General features: G+C 37.1%; 3 protein-coding genes across 3 annotated transcripts; 2 read left to right on the plus strand and 1 right to left on the minus strand.

The window, feature by feature from the left end:
* Window positions 1–2,595: 2,595 nt before the first annotated feature.
* Window positions 2,596–4,497, minus strand: LOC111455423 (sm-like protein LSM3A). Its single transcript, XM_023097091.1, has 3 exons — window positions 4,299–4,497; window positions 3,495–3,590; window positions 2,596–3,017 (listed from the first exon to the last, which is right to left on the minus strand). Exons 1-3 carry the CDS (start codon window positions 4,413–4,415, stop codon window positions 2,937–2,939), a joined length of 294 nt encoding a protein of 97 aa, XP_022952859.1. The 5' UTR covers window positions 4,416–4,497; the 3' UTR covers window positions 2,596–2,936.
* An 892-nt stretch (window positions 4,498–5,389) lies between these two features.
* On the plus strand, window positions 5,390–7,579 carry LOC111464406. The gene has a single exon (XM_023108607.1). It carries the CDS (start codon window positions 6,039–6,041, stop codon window positions 7,341–7,343), a length of 1,305 nt encoding a protein of 434 aa, XP_022964375.1. The 5' UTR covers window positions 5,390–6,038; the 3' UTR covers window positions 7,344–7,579.
* An 8,080-nt stretch (window positions 7,580–15,659) lies between these two features.
* On the plus strand, window positions 15,660–18,283 carry LOC111463975 (WAT1-related protein At1g43650). The gene is made up of 7 exons (XM_023108018.1): window positions 15,660–15,895; window positions 15,961–16,023; window positions 16,116–16,232; window positions 16,308–16,545; window positions 16,633–16,791; window positions 17,600–17,751; window positions 17,906–18,283. The coding sequence occupies exons 1-7, from the start codon at window positions 15,693–15,695 to the stop codon at window positions 18,042–18,044; spliced, it is 1,071 nt and encodes a 356-aa protein (XP_022963786.1). The 5' UTR covers window positions 15,660–15,692; the 3' UTR covers window positions 18,045–18,283.
* Window positions 18,284–20,130: the final 1,847 nt, after the last annotated feature.

Raw genomic sequence — 20,130 nt, forward strand, 5'->3', positions numbered from 1 at the left:
AAAAAAAAAAAAAAAAAAAAAAAAAAAAAAAAAAAAAAAAAAAAAAAAAAAAAAAAAAAAAAGTGTGGCGTGTGGAATTCATATGTTTGTTTAAATTAGAAAGATGAGCAAAGCAAAATCAAAAAGCCAAAAAAAAAGCTTATTTTCTTTGATGAATAACATGTAGCAGGTATTATTATTATTATTATTTAATTTTGTTTGGTTTAAGATACATATTTTATTTTATTTTCATAGAATATCAAATTTTAATGAAACTGAAATAACTAAAATTGAAAAAGAAAATATTAGACGTTTCCTTCTTTAATCGAACAATTCCTTATCGGGTTAGGAAAACTATGCACACGTTTCGTGCCTATTAGACGTTAGAATTAGCGTATATTTTTCTTTTTTATTTAATTTAATCGTCTGGGTTATAAGTAGTTTAATTTGTTAAGATATATATTTTAACTCAAAAATAAAAAGAGACAATATTGTTAGCTCAAAATATTAGAAATATTACGAATGATTTTGATTGATCTCGATTTATATATTTTTTAATTTAAAAGAATTTTGTAGTTTGGGTTGGTGTTAGGGTTCTTGGAGAGATCAAGGTGATTGAATTAATTTAATCTTTTAATTAATATAATATGTGTTATAATTAATATAATATGTGTTAACCAATGTTCTAACTTTGGAAATTTTGATGATTTAAATTATATTATATGATATTTAATTTAAGTATTGAAGCACTTTTTAATACTAAATTATAAATACAAGGAAGAGTTAATTAGAAATTAAAATGGTATTAATAAAAATTAAAATAATAATTAGAACTTCATATCTTATAATTATGAAAATTTAACCAATAAAATTTATTTATTTTTATTAATTATTATTTTTATAAAGTTTGTTAAAATAAATGGCCCCGATGAAAATGGACCAAAGAGTTGGGGGGCCGAATTAGAAAGGAAACCGGCGGCCATGAGACCAGTGGCCGAAATTCGGCGCGAGGCTTTCTCCTTCCTTCGCCTGAAACGCAGCCCCGATCACCAACGGCACCAGCGTTCGCCATTTCCGGCGAAAGAAGCCAATCGTACTTATACAGGTACAGAACAGAAGTTCTTGTTGTTTATATGCTGAAGAATCGACGCTGATTTTTCTGCTTGGAACTTTCAGAATCTTTTACTTTTCTAGGGTTTCATAGTTGTCGGCTTTGACTCTGGTCTGTGCAATTCGAATCCGTTTTGCGAGAATAAATTTGCACTCATTGTTTAGTTGATGGATTTGGATGATGAGTTTTTTCTTTTGGGGATTTCAAATCATGTTTTGAAGTGCGTCGGCTCTGGTTTTGAGTTCCCGGTGTCTCTGTTTCCCTTGTATTTGACTTATCACCATATGTTGTTGAGCTTAGTTCTTTTTCCTTGTACTTTATTAGGCACAATGGGGTTGTGATTATCTATAAGATTTCGCATCGATTGGGGAGAAAAACGAACTATATCCTTTATAAGGGTCTAGAAACCTCTCATGTTTTAAAAATCTTGAAGGAAAGTCCAAAAGAAAAAACTCATAGAGGACAATATGTGCTAGCGGTGGACTTGAACCGTTACAAATGGTATCAGAGCCAAACACCAAACACCAAACTATGTGTTAGTGAAGAGACTAAACTCAAAAGGGGGTGGACACGAGGCGGTGTGCCAGAAAGGACGCTGGGCCACGAAGGAAGGGTGGATTGTGAACTCCCACATCAGCGGGAAAGGAGTTACGAAGCATCTTTTATAAGAGTGTGAAAATCTCTTCCTAATAGACGTGTTTTAAAAACTTTAAAGGAAAACCCGAAAGAGAAAGTCTAAAGAAGATAATATCTGCTAGTGGTGGACTTGGGTCTTTCCTTTTTCTGACCGGGTTTTAGTAATCTGCTCCCTGATACTAAGCATTGAGGTAAAAGAATGATTGATTAGATCCTAAGTAGAAAATATTATCTGAAATTTCAAAAGAAAACCTGAAAGTGTATGGTCTTTCTACAGATTAGAATTTTCAAAAGGAAACCATGGAATTCTAACAGGTGCTTAGTACTGATAGTGATTGCCAAACGTGGATTTCACAGGTCTAGCTAGGTTTCAATGAGCCATTTGTGTTCAATGCGAACATATAGTCCACGTGAACCCAAGCTTCCAAACCTAAGGCTTGTTTAAGGAAAAACCAGGGAAATATCTCCAGTTCCTTCAAGTTCATGAATAGATTTACTTTCTCCCAATGATCTTACCCCTACTCAACCCAACAGGTCAACCCAACAGGTCAATTTTTAGTTCAACAACATGCGATGATAGACAAACATGCGATGATAGACAACAATGCTAATAGGTCCAAAGCTTGCTAGTAGTTCCAAAGCTAAATGCTAATAGTTCCAAAGCTACATTGGGGTAAGTTAGCAACACGATAGATCGATTCATGATACTCATTCACAAATACATAAGACCCTTTCATGATACTCATTCACAAATACATAAGACCCTTTCAACTAATTATAAAAACAAAGACTTCAACAACGCAACGTACGAGTACAAGCATTTCAGTAAGGAAGGATGAAAACATATTTTTCAAAAACAAAACAAGCGATGCTTCATAACAACTCTGGCTTAGATGCATAATGTCGAGTTGTCCTTACTTGGCCTTACATGTAAAACCTAAAGCCATTCAAATAATGCAGCCAATGACAATATCAAAAACTACGGTTAAAGACTCAAATATATCAAAAGCAACTAACAAGTTGTCTGTCCTAACATAACAAAATACAACATGCATATCAACTAATGAAGGAGCTAGTCTATAAACGAGGTCAAGTACTTGATGTTTCTAAATTTTGGATCTTCAAACTTTTCAGCTTCAGTAAATCAAGTAGAGAGATGAATAAGAACTTCCCATTAAGGATGAACACAAGCGAACTTCCAATGCAAAACTTAAACAGTCCTCAGCGGAGGAGAAACCAATATGACACCATCTCCTCTAACGAAAAGAAACGGGACCGTACGCCTGGATGTCTGGAAAAGAAAATCAATAAATATACCAAATCTCCATTGAGGTACATACAAGAGATATCATACTCAACTTAACATAACAAGTACGGATATAGACTCAAGCTTGAGGGACCCAGGGTATACTTTTCTTCCTTTCCTTTAGTTTGAAACTTCAAACTTTTGAGCTATTTGTATTTTCTGTCCTTTAGAAACACAATACTTCACTAGTAAGCCAGTGTTCACGTCTAAAAGCCCACCTGATTTACTTGAAAATGATACCAATTTAAGAGTATTCAAACCTATCTTCCACTTGTTAGTGAATTAAGTGTTTATGGAATGGACTCTTGTGCGTGGTATGTATCTATTTTATAGCACGAAACTGAATGCTTCGAGTAAATACCAAGATTTTCACAAACATTCCTCATGCAAGACTCGCAAACTCTATTTCCTATGAATAATTCTCCTATTTTATCGGGGGTGGGAGCGAGAAAATGATCATACCCGAACTATCTCTTCATAAGTCTCATCATCAATTTCAACTGTGGTAACAATTTCTTCAACATCACCAAGAATCATATTTAGATGCTGATCATAAGCCTGCAAAGCAAGAGAGCCAGAAATCGATAATAGAAATGAAGAAACATTTCAAAGCTTGAAAATTTTCCATTCACTATGTCATCTCAAAACTAGAAATGCAATACAAGAGTCAACAGGTCAGTTATTGATCATATTCAACATCATGTAGACGAGTGTGTCACAACCTACAGGGCATTGCAACAGGGGTTTGTTAAAAAAACAAGGTCTCCACTTAGAATATCAGTACCAACCACTAAATGAGAAAATGTAGCTCCAAGAAACCCGTCAGTACCAAAAAAATCCAAAAAATGGACCATATTTGTTTAAGAATCAATAACTAGCAGACTTGGGCCTTGATATTGTAATCTATGGAGGTTCAATTGGGAAGAAACACATTCATAATGGTACATTGGCATGGATAATAGGGAACATCCTCCAAGTTCATGCCACTCCATTCCCAAAAATAAATTACACTGAAACCATTCCCATAAAGGGGTAATTTCTAATCGGAAGAAACTAAGATGTCGCCATAATGAGTGTAAGCAAATTTCAAGAGAAATCCATCAAGAAACTCGAACAATAACAAAACCCTAATTCCCCAAACTTCTAATTTAATAAAAATTTACTGAAAAACAAACAATTGAGGGCAGTCGATTCATCATTAGTGAAAGAAAACAGAAGAGATAAAAGGGAAAGAGAAGAATCAATCGAAGGGGATGAGTATAATACATGGAGCTTCCCACGGAGTTCGCGGTCAGAGCGAAGCTTGACGTAAATGCGCTCGTCAAGACTCAACCTAATGAGATCCAACGGCTCCTTGACAGTGCTTTCTTCCTCGGTCGCCATTTTCGATCTCTCGAAGCTCTGAATTTCACGAACCAAATCCTGAGGTTTATAATTCCGATTCCCAGTCACCGGTCCACCCCTGTATTTAAGGCCGACCCGACCCGACCCACGAATTTTAGGATCCAATAATATTTTTGAATTTTGCTATTTTCATCAAGTATATTTAATTTATTGATTATTGTCATTTTTTAAATAAATAATTGTCAAAATTTTAAAATTAGTTAACAATTTTTATTTTACTAACCAGAATTATTGATTATTTATTTTTTATTTTATTTAGAGTTTGCAACCCATTCAAAAAAAAAAAAAAAAAAAAAAAAAAAAAAACTTGTTTTCCGTTTCTTATTTTGCCTATTCTACTAGGAGCACATACTCGTACACATTTCTTTCAGTATCTAATCACTTTAGAGAATGGTTTATTGATAATTGATATGTACTCATTTTTTGACGTCCACAATTTTTATAATGTATTCTCTTTTAGACGAACACAACTCTCCACAATGGTATGATATTGTCCACTTTTTCATCATCTAACACCTCCCCTTAATCAAGGCTCGACTCCTTTGGAGTCTTAGTCATTTTTTACTACACTTTCGAGGAGCCTCGACTCCTTTTCTTTTGGAGTTCTTTGTTCGACATTTGAAAATTTACCAATCTATTGACACGATTAAGTTTAGGGCATTACTTTGATACTATGTTAGACGAACACGACTCTCCACAGTGGTATGATATTGTCCACTTTGAGCATAACCTCTCATGACTTTACTTTGGACTTCCCAAAATACCTCGTAACAATAGAGAGAGTATTCTTTGATTATAAACCCATCGTCATCCAACATTCTCGGCCAAAAAATTATTTGAATTTCACTTCAAATAAGAGAAGATTAATTAAAAAAAAAAAAAGGAATCATTTTTATGATAAGAATATGGGAATCAAAGTTTTGAAGTTGAAGAAGCGAGAATAAAAAACGGATCGCTAATACTCGTAGAGGAGATGCTTGCCCAAACATGGCATTTGATGAACCCCAACCCAATAGCACGCAAAAGCTTTTCTCCGTTACGTGAAATTTAATGACCCACCAGATCCTCCCCATTCATTGAACTTTCATAAATCAATACCTACGCATTGGCTGTTCAGTTCGGTTGTTTCGCCCACTAATTTGACGTTTTCCCTCTTTTTCTTCTTCAATTACAAAACCCCACATCCCTGCTCTTTCCCCTCGCTTCTCGATCGCCACACGCACCCAATAAGCGCCGTCGTCTCTTGTCTCCGCCTCTTTCCGTTTCCTATTTTCTGGGTTTTGCTCAGATAAGTGATTCCGCTGCTTCTTTCTTGACTGATTTGCTTGTAAGTCTGAAGGGTTGTTTCTCTTTTCTTCCCCTTTTGGGGTTTCTTCGCGAAATATTATGTTCTGTTTGGCTGATTCCTGTGTGTTCTTTTGCTTTTCGTGCAAATGGGTTTTGTTTGAATCATATTTCCAATAGTCTACTGTGGAAATTTTGATCTGGGTATGCTTGATTTTCCCGTCCTGTAATGTTATGGATGATTATTTGTTGATTTAGTAAGCTTTAGAATCATGTGAAGGATAGGATATCGTGTGGAATGTTCTTTTGATATATTATATGGAAGGGAGTTTATCACAAGGGTTGATTCCAGGAGGGGCCTCTTATGGAGGTCCTGATTTGCAAGGCTCGTTTAAGGTTCATAATCAGGCACAACATCATCATCTTCATACTCATCAGGGTTCTTCAGTAAATCCTTCCACTCAGGAGGGTTTTTTACTTCTACAAAATTGTGACCATACCATGTCTTTGGTAGATTATAGCAAGGGAGAGAGGTGTAAAAACTCACAGAGTGACGATGAGCCAAGCTTTAACGAGGACGGTATCGATGCTCATAATGAGACGATTAAGGGGAAGAAGGGATCGATGTGGCATCGTGTGAAATGGACGGATAAAATGGTGAAGCTTCTGATTACGGCGGTGTCTTATATCGGAGATGATATTGCTTCGGATTATGAAGGAGGTGGAAGAAGGAAATTTCAAATTATACAGAAGAAAGGTAAATGGAAATTGATGTCAAAGGTTATGGCTGAAAGGGGCTATCAAGTTTCACCACAGCAGTGTGAGGATAAATTTAATGACCTCAATAAGAGGTATAAGAGGCTGAATGATATGATTGGGAGAGGCACTACGTGCCAAGTTGTTGAGAATCCTGCACTTCTTGATGTCATTGATTATTTAACAGACAAAGAGAAGGATGATGTGAGAAAAATTTTGAACTCGAAGCAATTGTTCTATGAGGAAATGTGTTCGTATCATAATTCGAATCAACTCCATCTACCCCATGATCCTGCTTTGCAGCGTTCTTTGCAGTTGGCTTGTAGAGTTAGGGATGATCATGATTATGATGAGCCAAGGAGACACCAAAAAGATGATTTTGATGAAAACGAACATGGTGAAACTGATGAACACGATGATTTTGAGGAGAATTTTGCACCTCATGGGGACGACACACTATCTCTAGGAGGCTCAGTAAAGAGGCTAAAGCGAGGTCAGGACTTCGACGATGCTCATGCTTGTGGAAATTCCTTGAATTCTCTTGATTGCAATAGAGGTTCTCATGCTTACTCACAAACACAATTCGCTCAAGGCGATATAGCTCATTTAGAAACTGAAAGTATGAAAGGTTCTTCGTCGCAAAAGCAGTGGATGGAGCTTCGTTTACTTCAGTTGGAAGATCATAAGCTTCAAACTCGAGTTGAAATGTTGGAATTGGAGAAACAGAAGTTCAAATGGGAGAGAGTTAACAAGAAAAAGGACCGTGAGCTTGAAAAAATGAGGATGATAAACGAGAGGATGAAGCTTGAAAACGAGCGCGTTGCGCTTGACATAAAGCAGAAGGAAATCGGTTCGAGAATTCATTGATTGGCTGCTATAATCTGAAGTAATTATGAATCTTAAGCTGCTGCTGTTTATACATGTCTGGTTATGCTAGAGTAATGAGGTAGAGTTGTATTTGGGTTCTTTTACATTGCCTGCATCTAGCATGTAAAGTTAGAAAGGTTTCATACAAATGACTGCGTTTCATTGTTTTGTCTCTACTTATATGGAATCTATTGTGGTTTAGGAACTTGATAAAATGGTTGATATCTTGTGTCAAATTGATGCCATTTCTCTGAACTAGTTCTACGGTTTTTGTCTCGCGTTCAAGTTAATAAATTGTCTAGCATACAAGTTGTGAGATCCCACGTTGGTTGGGGAGGAGAACGAAGCATTCTTTATAAGGGTGTAGAAACCTCTCCCTAGTAGACGCATTTTAAAACTATGAGGCTGGCTACGATACGTAATGGGCCAAAACGGACAATATCTGTTAGTGGTGTGCTTGGGCGGTTATAAATGATATCAGAGCTAGACACCGAGCGGTGTGCTAGCGAGGACGTGGGGCCCTCATGGGGGGATTGTGAGATCCCACATTGGTTGGAGAGAAGAACGAAATATTCTTTATAAGGGTGTGGAAACCTCTCCCTAGTAGATGCGTTATAAAACCGTGAGGCTGACAGCGATACGTAACAGGTCAAAATGGAAAAATATCTGTTAGTGGTGGGCTTGGGCTGTTACAAATGGTATCAGAGCCAAACACTGAACGGTGTGTCCGCGATGACGCTGGGCCCCCAAGGGGGTGGATTGTGAGATCTCACATTGGTTGGAGAGGAGAACAAAACATTCTTCGTAAGGGTGTGGAAACCTCTCCCTAGTAGATGCGTTTTAGAACTGTGAGGCTGATAGCGATACGTAACAGGCCAAAACGGACAATATTGATAGTCAGATATTGGAAACTTCTCTCTGCATTATGCTTATGGCTCATCTCTGATACTGAGGCTGTTTTTCCCCCTTGTTTATACTGATACTACTAACACATTTCCTCATCAGCCACTGTCACTTCTAGCACAGAAATCTTGACAATCTGCAATCCTGATAGAATAGCCAAACTCCCTACTCCTTGAAGGGCTCGGCTCGAGCTCGAGCTCTCACTTGGACGATTCTTGCTCTATAAACAACTGTATGTACTCTTGCTCGTCCAGAAAAGTTCTTTCTTTTATGCCATTTAGTCTGAAAATTGACAGTTTTGAGGCCTCATATCTGTGTTGATTCACTAACACAGATAGGAAGCATGAACATTTTCCTTTCTTGGCACTGTTTTCTGCATCCATTAACACTCCTGAAATGTTATTTTGTCCATGGAGTTTGATGAACTTGAATCTCGAACTGTAATTTTAAACGAACTAGACCTCATAATATGAATTGTTATGACCGTAAACGTTAGCATTTACATTGTAAAGCAAGCAGGGCGTTGTTCGAACAAGTCGAACCGCCCAAATCACATACTTTACAGATGAGATCAAAGTCCCACAAGCATTCCAAGCTACAGTTTTGGTCATGAGCAGCAGACATTCAAGGCTGTTCTTTCTGTCTATAATAATAATTATTATTATTTGGCACAAAAAGTTTTTGTATATTCAAATGAATGTCATTTTAGCACTAAGTGGGCCAAGCTGGCCCAGTGATTGGAACATCATGTGATCCAGCCCAATTCACTAATGCCTGTCCTCCTCTCTCTTTGGAAAATAGGTCTCATTCATAAATATATATATATATATATATATGAGAGAGTAAACTGACTATGTCTAGCCAATTTGAACATAACTCAATTGATTAAAGTATGTTTGTGAGATCTCATGTCGGTTAGCCAACTTGAACATAAGTCAACTAGTTAAAGTATGTTTGTGAGATCCCATGTCGGTTAGAGAGGGGAACGAAACATTCTTTATAAGGGTGTAGAAACCTCTCCTTACCAGATGCATTTTAAAACTGTAAAGTTGATGGCAATATGTAACAAGTCAAAGTGGACAATATCTGCTAGCGGTGGGTTTCATCGGCCAAAAAGTGGGCGCACGCGGTGGGTTCCATTGGCCAAAAAGTGGGCGGACAATATCTACTGGCAGTGAGTTTCAAAAAGTGGGCAGACAATATCTGCTAGCGGTGGATTTCATCAGCCAAAAAGTGAACAGTATCTAGGTCAAAATGATCTATGTGAATTTGATTTCGAGTCTATTATTTTCAAAATTTTATAATTAGGTCTACTATTTAATTTTACGTTTTAATAGGGTCATTTATGCAATAAAACTATACTTCCATAAAACCAAATAGTTGTTCCTAAATTAAATTTTCTTTAAACTAATTATAATTTTTATCCTTTGAGTCATTTACAATTTTACCCCTCAAACTCTATTTCAAGTTGATAGTTCCTACAGTGTTCAAAGATAAAATTGTCATTTCACGTCATTTTAATGCCCAAATTGGGACCTCCAACCTTATAAATGGTCCAAAATGAAAACTACAAATGTAACCAAATTAAATATTTGGTGAATGATGGGACTACCTATGACGTGTGCATTATATCATAAATAAAATTTAAAAAATAATAATATCTAACATTAAAATTTTTATAAAGTAAAGAAATAGTATATCAACACTTTGTATGGAGAAAAATAAAACTAAAAATCATAATTAAATTAAATACCCAAAAATTGTTTCGTAATTATTATTCCACTCGAACCAAATAGACCCAAATTTATTATTTTGTTCATAACATTAAATAATTAGAGAAAAAAAAATAATAACCAATTTTATCCACAAAAATTTAGTTCGAAGAAATTAAATGTATTTCTAGAAATGGATGAAAATTTTCTTATAATTCGTAGAAATATTGTAATGTTGTAAAGAAGATGAGGTAAGATGACATGAAATTTAGTGATAGAATGGATAATGGTGAAAAAGTTCCAAAGCATTTGCAAGGGAAAGTGATTGCACACTAACATCCACTTCCTTTCCCATTGCATTTCGGTCACATGGTCTATATCTTCGACTTAAGTTTAGGTCGTAACGGATATCATCATTACGTTACTATGTTCAAACAAACTCAATAACTTGAAGAATTTTATCAACCCAATTGAACTCCCAGAAGTTAGGTTAGGTTATAAACTCGACGAGCCTTAACAGTTAAGAGTTGCTATGATTGAAAAAATGTATACTTGAACAATTGGGTCGGGTCTAAAAGGTATTTCAACTTGACCCAATTCAATTCATGAACATCTGTTGATGATGGTACGAGATGACGATGGTAGATAAAATCGTAGAGCACGGGAAAGTAATGGGACGAGGAAACCATCTTCGCCAAAGGTTGTCCTCTTTAATTAATTGTTATCTTGAAGCATAAAAAAAGGAAAGTGGAGGACTTTATAATGTGTCACATTCAACGTAGAGTTACAATGTGGGTTATTCCTTTTTGGTGGTGTCGTACTATTCAACTGTTAAAAATTCATATAAAAATATATGAATAGTTGCCCCTTTTGGGTGCCATGGTAGGAGGGAGTCCTATGAAATGCAATTCCGAATCACCCTAATTCATGTTCTAGGTACCTAAAAAACACGTGGTAAATTATGATCTCACGTTGGTTGGAGAGAGGAACGATACATTTTTTATAAGGGCGTGGAAACTTCTCCCTAGTAAACACGTTTTAAAATCGTGAAGCTGACGGTGATACATAATGAAGCAAAGTGGACAATATTTGTTAGTGGTGGGCTTGGACTGTCACAAATGGTAGAGTTAGGACCGCGCAGTGTGTCAATGAGGACGCTGGGTCCCCAAAAGAGTGGATTGTGAGATCAACAAAATATTCTGTATAAAGGCATGGAAACCTTTCCCCAGTAAACGGGTTTTAAAACAGTGAGACTGACGACAATACGTAACAGGCCAAAGTAGACAATATGTGCTAGCGGTAGGCTTGAGCTGTCAAAATTGACATCAGAGCCAAGATCAGGCATTGTGTCAGCAAGGACACTGGTTCACAAGGGAGGTAGATTGTGAGATCTCACAATAGTTGGGGAGGGGAATGAAACATTTCTTATAAAGGCGTGGAAACCTCTCCTTAGTAAACGCGTTTTAGAACCGTGAGACTGACGGAGATACGTAACGGATCAAAATGGACAAATATCTACTGGCGGTGGGCTTGAGTTGTTATAAATGGCATCAGAGCCAAGACCAAGCAGTGAGTCAGTGAGACGCTGGACTCCCCAAAGAGGTGGATTGTGAGATCAACAAAATATTCAGGCATGGAAACCTTTTCCCAGTAGACGCGTTTTAAAACAGTGAGACTGACGATGATACGTAACAGGCCAAAGTAGACAATATGTGCTAGTGGTGGGCTTGGGCTGTCACAAATGACATCAAAGCCAAGATCAGGCATTGTGTCACAAGGACGCTCGGTGTAACGACCCAACTAAAGGTAGAAATGCTAGTCGAGGCTCACCACTCGCCATTCGCCCTACATCCTGGCAGTACCAAGATGTATCAGGATTTGAAGCGACATTATTGGTGGCGGAATATGAAACGTGATGTGGCTGGGTTTGTGAGCAAGTGTCTGGTTTGTCAACAAGTCAAAGCCCCAAGGCAGAAGTCGGCGGGGCTATTACAACCACTTAGTGTACCTGAATGGACGTGGGAGAACATCGCCATGGACTTTATCGTGGGATTACCGAGGACGGCCAGAGGCTACACAGTTATATGGCTTGTGGTTGATAGGCTCACAAAGTCAGCTCACTTTCTCCCAGGGAAGTCCACTTATTCCGTGGATAAATGGGCTCAGTTGCACTTGAAAGAGGTAACAAGATTGCACGGGGTACCGGTATCCATTGTGTTAGATAGGGATCCCCGTTTCACATCAAAGTCTTAGAAAAGCCTTCAGAAGGCGTTGGGTACACAGCTAGAGTTTAGTACAGCATTCCACCCACAGACGGATGGGCAAACCGAACGTTTAAACTAGATTCTGGAGGACATGTTACGGGCCTGTATGTTGGACTTTTCCGGTAGCTGGGACACACACTTGCATCTCATAGAGTTCGCTTATAACAACAGTTATCAAGCGACGTTGGGTATGGCACCTTTTGAGGCCTTATACGGGAAGAAGTGTCGATCCCCATTGTGTTGGGACGAAGTGGGAGAACGCAAGTTGTTGGGCCCGATTTAGTGCAAGCAACTAATGAGGCTATCCAGAAAATAAGGGCTAGAATGCGTACGGCACAAAGCAAAGCCATGAGAGCTTATGCTCAAAGTGAACAATATCATACCATTGTGGAGAGTCGTGTTCGTCTAAAATGGTATCAGAGCTAGTCATCGGACGATGTGTCGGCCTTCTCGCTGTTCTCCGAAGGGGGGTAGACACGAGGCGGTGTGCCAGTAAGAACGCTAGGCCCCAAAGGGGGGTGGATTTGGGGCGGTCCCACATCGATTGGATAAAGGAACGAGTGCCAGCAAGGACACTGGGCCCCGAAGGGGGGTGGATTGTGATGTCCCACATTGGTTGAGGAGGAGAACAAATCACCATTTAGAAGGGTGTAGAAACCTTCCCCTAGCAGACGCGTTTTAAAGCCTTGAGGGGCCTTGAGGGGAAGCCTGAAAGGGAAAGCCCAAAGAGGACAATATCTGCTAGCGGTGGATCTGGGTCGTTACACTCGGTCACAAGGGAGGTGGATTGTGAGATCTCGCAATAGTTGGAGAGGGGAACGAAATATTTTTTATACCTCCTTTTGATTTTTTTTAAATGTTAACACTATTGCTCTTAATTGATCTTCGTACTTTTGGAAACCAAATAAAGTGGCTTTATTTTCCACGTTTGGAAAATAAAAACTTTATTTTTGCTACAAGCAAATGAATGTTCGAGATGTGTAATCCATAATAGATAGTGATCGTGACAATGGAATGAGTCGTAGATCTTATATGATTACGTCGTTCTTTATATAAAATAGTTTTTTTAAGTTAAATTAATAAAAATACTTGTAAACTTTGTATTTCGTCTAAAAAATAAATTTATTAGGGTTTCTTACATGCACTCATGCATATTAGGTGATCTAACGTGCATGTCGAGGGTCTTTGGACACAATGAGATTGCTTAAGTGAACGTCGGTAACCCTCGGCCATTCTCTACTCGACCTTAGCCTAATAACAATCTCTCTCTTAGTTGGGCCAACTTTGTGTGAAAATGTAATGGTCCAAGCCCACCGCTAGCAAATATTGTCCTTTTTTAGCTTCCCCTTTCGGGCTTTCCCTTAAGGTTTTTAAAATGCGTTTAGGAAAAGGTTTCAACACTTTTATAAAGAATGTTTCGTTCTCCTCCCCAACCAATATGGAATATCACAGAAAGTCTCTCCTTAGTAGACACATTTTAAAACTTGAAGAGAAAGTCCAAAAGAAAAATCCCAAAGCAAACACTATCTACTAGCGTGCTAGCGGTAAGCTCGAGTTGTTACAATTCAAGTTAAGATTATTTTCACTCCAACATCACTGAATAAATCATCATTTTTTTATTTTTTATTTTTTGGTAATCGCGTCGATGGAATTCACCCGAACTCTCTCTCCTATATACTTATCATTCACCCACGTTTCCATAACAGTTTTCAAGTACAATAATATATTACATTATTCAACTAAGTATCGATCCCTACCATATAATAATCGTTCCCTTATCTCATCATTCCTTCCATTATCACACTATTAATTAGTGTGACTAGTGAAATTAAAGTAAGATTACTATTATTAGATTAATTGTCACATGTTTAAATTAACATCCACTAAATATATATACATTATATTATATATATATATATATATATATATATTATATAATATGCTTTAATTGTTCTTCTACATGGAAAAGAAATGAAGGGATGAGAAATAAAAATAAAAGTATATATATTTTTGTGCATTGGTTCTTCTACTTTGAAATGATATATCAGAGGATGACAACAAAATAAATAAATAAATAAAAGTTAAAGAATAATTTTTTTCTCAAAAAAAAGAAAAAGGTTCCTCGAGTAAATTTGTCCCTGTATGTCAGAACACAAAATGAAGTGTGATTTGACTAAAAGACCCTTAGTGGACCAATTGGTTTACTTTTTTTTTTTTTTTTTTTTGTTGATATAATTTCATGGGGGGAATTGTTAATCAGAATATTTACTGCGCTGTAAATATTTATTGGTATCAAGAATATTTTACTTGACATAGTAAAAACAAGATCTTAAAAGAAATGATTATATTCCTATATAATAGGGCAAAACTTTTACGACCATTAATAATTAAATATACAAGAGGGAACAAAAAGTATTCTTTTTTTATTAAAAAAAAAAAAACCAAAACCAAAGAACACGTCTATCAAAACAAATAATTAGTCTAGAATTAAAAAAGTTAGGTATGAGATCCACGTTCGTCGGATAGAGGAGATAGAGCACAGTGTGTCAATAAAGATGCCGGCCTTCAGGGGTGAGTTGTGAGATCGCATGTAAATGGGAAAAGGGAGATACTGGGTAGTGTACCAAGGACGTTGGGCCCTCAAAAGAGGTGAATTGTGAGATCCCACATTAGAGGAGGGGGACACTGGATAGTGTGCGAGTGAGGACGTTGAGCCCTCAAAAGGGATGAATTGTGAGACCCTACATCGATTGAAGAAATGGGACATTGGGTGATGTACCAGTGAGGACGTTGGACCCTCAAAAGGAGTGAATTAGGAGATCCCACATCGATTGAAGAAGGGGAATACTGAGCAGTGTGTCAGCGAGGACGCTGGGCTCTCAAAAGGGATGAATTGTGAGATCCTACATCGATTGAAGAAGGGAGACATTGGGTGGTGTACCAGTGAGGACGCTGGCCCCTCAAAATGGGTGAATTGTGAGATCCCACATTGATTAGAGATGGGAGACACTAGATGGTAGGCTAGTGTGGGCGGTGTCCTCCAAGGGCGTGAATTGTGAGATCTCACGTTTGTTGGGAGATGGGAATAAAGCCTTACAAGAGTGTATGAAAACTTCTCTCTAGTAGCACGTTTTAAAATAGTGAAACTGAGAATGAGATACATAACGGGTCAAAGCAAAAATATCTAATAACAGTCGATTTGAGTTAATTTCATTACGTAATGCAAATTAGTGAAAGGAAGATCGAAAAGTTAAGATATCATTCGATCTGACTATCACAGTGAGTCAAGTAATTTTGGAACGTGTAAAGTAAGAGATAATTTTTTTTATATTATCTCATAGAGAATCCGAGAAACAATTTCACGGAATAATTTCTCGAAAAAGTCCCAACTTTTTTGGGTATATAATCTTCAATCACCTTCCTAAATTTGCAAAAACACACACACACACACCCAAAACAAGACAACAAACATGAGGAGCTTGGTTAGCTATGCAGAAGCAATGGAGGTCCACAAGCCATACATTGCTATGCTGTTCGTTCAGTGTGTGTACTCAGGAATGGCTTTGTTCTCAAAGGCAGCCATTTCTCAAGGCATGAACCCACCCATCTTCGTCTTCTACCGCCAAGCGTTCGCTACCATCGCCATGGCTCCGTTCGCCTTCTTCTTCGAAAGGTTCGCTTTCAAACTTTCTTTCAATCTTCCGCTCTCACTCCGTTATAATATCGAAATCGTTGCAGAAAGAAGGCTGTTCCTTTATCCTTCAAGTTTCTCTTCAAAGTGTTCTTGATTTCTCTAAGTGGGTATGTGAAATAATCTTCAAATTCTAATCATTATAATTTGATCTTAAATTCATCACCAAAAAAATCACTTTTTTGTTTGTGTTTTTTTTCAGAATCACCTTGAGTTTAAACCTTTATTACATAGCTATCAACCACATATCAGCAACATTCGCAGCCGCTACAACCAACACGATCCCCGCTATTACACTCCTCTTTGCTCTCCTCTTCAGGTAATAACAGTTCAAGCCCATTACTAGTAGATAATGCCTTTTTTGGACTCAAAGTTCCGTTCTCCTGTCCAACAGATATGAAGTGATTTCGGTGAGAAAGATGGAAGGGATAGCGAAATTGGTTGGGGGTGTGATAGGTTTTTCTGGGGCTTTGGTGTATGCTTTTGTGAAGGGTCCAGTGATGAAGTTCATGAATTGGTACCCACAAAACGCTCGTAATTCATTCGAAGGGTACTCGGGTTCGGAATGGATTAAGGGTTCATTTGTGATGCTTTCAGCCAATATTGCTTGGTCTTTGTGGCTTGTTTTGCAGGTTTGATTCTGTTTGTTTTGGGTCAAATTTTTGAAGTTGTTTGTGGGGTTTTGGAGTTTTGAAGGAATTTTGGTGTTTTGTTTTAAGGCCTCAATTGTGAAGGAATATCCAGCAAAGTTGAGGATTACAAGCCTGCAGTGCTTCTTCAGCTTGATACAATCAGGTTTGTGGGCTGTGGCGATGGAGAGAAAGGCTGATGCTTGGAAGCTTGGATGGAATCTTCAACTCTTCTCGGTTGCCTATTGCGTAAAAATCTCTCGAGCTTTCCCTCAAAGTTTTAAAACGTGTCTTATAGGAAGAGGTTTCCACGTCCTTATAAATAATATTTCGCTCTCCTCCCGAACTGATATGAGATCTCACAATCCACCTCCCTTCAAGGCCTAGCGTCCTTGCTGGCACTCGTTCCTCTTTCTAATCAATATGGGATCTCATAATCCACCACTGTTCGTTGGCACTCGTTCCTCTCTCTAGTCATTTTGAGGGATCTCACAATCCACCCCTTCAGGGCCAGCGTCCTTGCTGGCACTCGTTCGTCTCTCTAATCAATGTGGGATCTCACAATCTACCTTCTTTCGGAGTCTAGCGTCCTTGCTGACACACCGTCTGGTGTCCACCCCCTTTGGGGATCAGCGTTCTTGTAGGAACATCGCCCAGTGTCTGGCTTTGATACCAACTGTAACGACCCAAACTCACCACTAACAGATATTGTTCTCTTTGAACTTTCCTTTTCGGGCTTTCTCTCAAGGTTTTAAAACGGGTCTACTAGTAACAGGCTTTCACACCCTTATAAAGAATGTTTCGTTCTCCTCACAGTTGGGGAGGAGAACGAAACATTCTTTATAATGGTGTGGAAACCTCTCCCTAGCATACGCGTTTTAAAAACCTTGAGGGTAAGCTCGAACGGAAAAGCCCAAAGAGGACAATATTGAGTACAGTGGGCTTAGGCCATTACGTCGACCGATATGGGATCTCACATTAATAGTCTCTCGTCTTAATCTACTATCTTAAGCTTTCGAGTTTGACCGTCTATCTAACGAATGATTCAAAATTACAGGGTGTGATCGTGACGGGAATGACGTATTGGCTACAAATATGGACAGTAGAGAAGAAAGGACCAGTGTTCACAGCCATGTTTACACCATTAGCACTAATCATAACAGCAATCTTCTCAGCATTAGTATGGAAGGAAGCCCTTCATTGGGGAAGGTGATCAATTGCTCTAACTTCTACCACTAAATATAATCATAAACTAACAAAACAAAGGGAAAAAAGAACACAAATCCTTGAAATTTAGCAGAAAATAAGGTTAAAAATCAAATAAAAACCATGAAAAGACTGAATTTTTATTGAAATGTGGCAGTGTTGGTGGTGCTATATTGCTGGTGGTGGGGCTTTATTGTGTTCTATGGGGGAAGAACAAAGAAGAAGATATCAAAAGTGAAGCAATTGAACAAAGAGTTGATATCAAAGAGGAAACCAATTCAGCCTCCATTTGCTAATTCATCCTATGATCATCACCATATTAATATCTAATGGATTATTCCAAATGTCACTGTCATTAACCAATAGCCCTTGCTGTTTAGCTCTCTTATCATCTTAATGGATGACTTGGTCATCCACGGGATGACTTGGGTCTATGTCAATTGTAAAGAACAAACAAAGTTATTTAATATTCGAGGGTCGGGTTTCTATATGTGAAACGATCCCACTTAGTGAACTGAATATAAAAGAATTTCTGATAAAAACGTGCATGATATGGACGTTCAAGTATTATAGCAAAAAGGAGAATTTAAGGCCTAATAAACAAAATTTGGGATCTGATCCTATTGAAACCAAACCACTATAAGCAAGATTCGGGTCCATCACTATCTCAATAGTATTGCTAGACTGAATGTTCTTGTCAGCGTGTCGGTTTTTTAGGACAAAGCACAATAAACTGCCACACAACCCACGCCAAATGAACCAACTGCACACTCTGGATGATGAAAGTCCCACATCGGCTAATTTAGAGAATGATCATGGCTTTGTAAACAAAGAATACTCTCTCCATTGGTATGAGACCTTCTTGAGAAGCCTAAAACAAAAGCATGAGAACTTGAAGTTCAAGAGTTAATTCATTAGCTGCTGCTCAAAATGAACCGTACCTTCGTACATTCGAAGGTACGACGGTAGTCAATAATACTATTTGAACCAATCAAAGCTTGCCACTAAAGACATGTTACACACATTATTATCCAGTGGACAATATGATTGCAAGACATGGGAGAAATCTAATTCCCAAATTGCCCCTATTTAATATTTTATAAAACAACTAAAATTAGTTCTACATTTTTTTTTATCCAATTTAAGCATAGGCGAGTTGAAAATAACATTCAAAATAATAAAATTAAGTTAATTTATTATATATTTTTTATTCAAATTTATTTATGTAACTATTTATTTTTAATTAGTAAGGTTCGAATCATTAACCTATGCTATAGAGTTCAATAATAGACAATAACTCCTTCCGACCACAGTAAATCATAATAATTATATTTATTTTAATTCTGGTAAAAAAAATACGCTATTTTAATGAATTTTTGTACTTACCTTGTCAACCACTTTATACCATAATTATTTAGTATCAAAAGGCGAAAAGAATTCAATATGATACTCAATATTACCTAACACTCTTTGTTAATAAAGTCATTTTAAAAGCTATACGCTAGCACGAATCATTATACCTCACATTTGTCAAAGGACAATCTAATCTTACTAGCTATGAGCACGGCCCTATAATAACTATGTCCCTTTGAGGGTTACATATGCTCGATCACGTGCACACGGTCAAATGGTTGCTAAGTTGAAGCCACTCTCGAGTTTTCTCGTATGCTATTAGGGTCCTCTTTTTAACTCATGTATTCTGATTTACGAGCAATCGAGTGAAAGAAAAGATATTTTACAATGTATAAATATTGTAATATAAAAATTTAACGATGAAAATGAAATTATAACATAAAGTTTAGAGATTATTTTAAAATTTTAAAAAAAAAATAAATAAATACACAAATTTCCACGTCAATCAACCTCTATAAATCATATCAACCAAATAAATATTAATATTGAAATAATAGTTTAAATAATAAATAATTATTTTTGTTGAAGTTAATTAATATATTTCGTATAGAATAATCTTCTAACTAATAATAATAATGGATTTATTAAAAATCAGAGTGAAATGTCTAAAAGCCCCATTAATAATTATTTGAATTTTTATTTTTAGAAATTAGATTTATTTTCTCACTATTTTTTCCCGTGATATTTATTTCCTTAAAGAAAATAGAGAAAATGATATTTTAATTAATTATATATTTGAAAAATGAAAAAAAAAAAAAAACATAACCAATGTCTTTTACCTGAATTAATAAATCTGTGATGAATTAAATAACGTCATCACTCGTCAAATTAACGTCAAAAAGATGCGTTCACACAGAAAAAAAAAAACTATGGCTTGCAACGTGTTTGATAACTGCCCCCTCTCCTATACCTTCTCTAACGCCGTTTACCATTTAACGTGTTGTTAACCTTAAGTTGACGTTTAGAAAA

The sequence above is a fragment of the Cucurbita moschata genome, unplaced genomic scaffold (genome assembly GCF_002738365.1).
Source record: "Cucurbita moschata cultivar Rifu unplaced genomic scaffold, Cmos_1.0 Cmo_Scf00002, whole genome shotgun sequence".
Classification (NCBI taxonomy): Eukaryota; Viridiplantae; Streptophyta; class Magnoliopsida; order Cucurbitales; family Cucurbitaceae; genus Cucurbita; species Cucurbita moschata.

Excerpts from the sequence above, each read along its gene's own strand:
- LOC111455423 (XM_023097091.1), bottom strand. The coding sequence starts at position 4,415 with ATGGCGACCGAGGAAGAAAGCACTGTCAAGGAGCCGTTGGATCTCATT. Across the intron at positions 3,591-4,298 it reads AACTCCGTGGGAAGCTCCAT|GCTTATGATCAGCATCTAAA; the intron begins GTATTATACTCA and ends CTTGCTTTGCAG. Across the intron at positions 3,018-3,494 it reads CTTATGAAGAGATAGTTCGG|ACATCCAGGCGTACGGTCCC; the intron begins GTATGATCATTT and ends TTTCTTTTCCAG.
- LOC111464406 (XM_023108607.1), top strand. The coding sequence starts at position 6,039 with ATGGAAGGGAGTTTATCACAAGGGTTGATTCCAGGAGGGGCCTCTTAT.
- LOC111463975 (XM_023108018.1), top strand. The coding sequence starts at position 15,693 with ATGAGGAGCTTGGTTAGCTATGCAGAAGCAATGGAGGTCCACAAGCCA. Across the intron at positions 16,233-16,307 it reads CTCTTTGCTCTCCTCTTCAG|ATATGAAGTGATTTCGGTGA; the intron begins GTAATAACAGTT and ends CCTGTCCAACAG. Across the intron at positions 16,546-16,632 it reads CTTTGTGGCTTGTTTTGCAG|GCCTCAATTGTGAAGGAATA; the intron begins GTTTGATTCTGT and ends TTTTGTTTTAAG.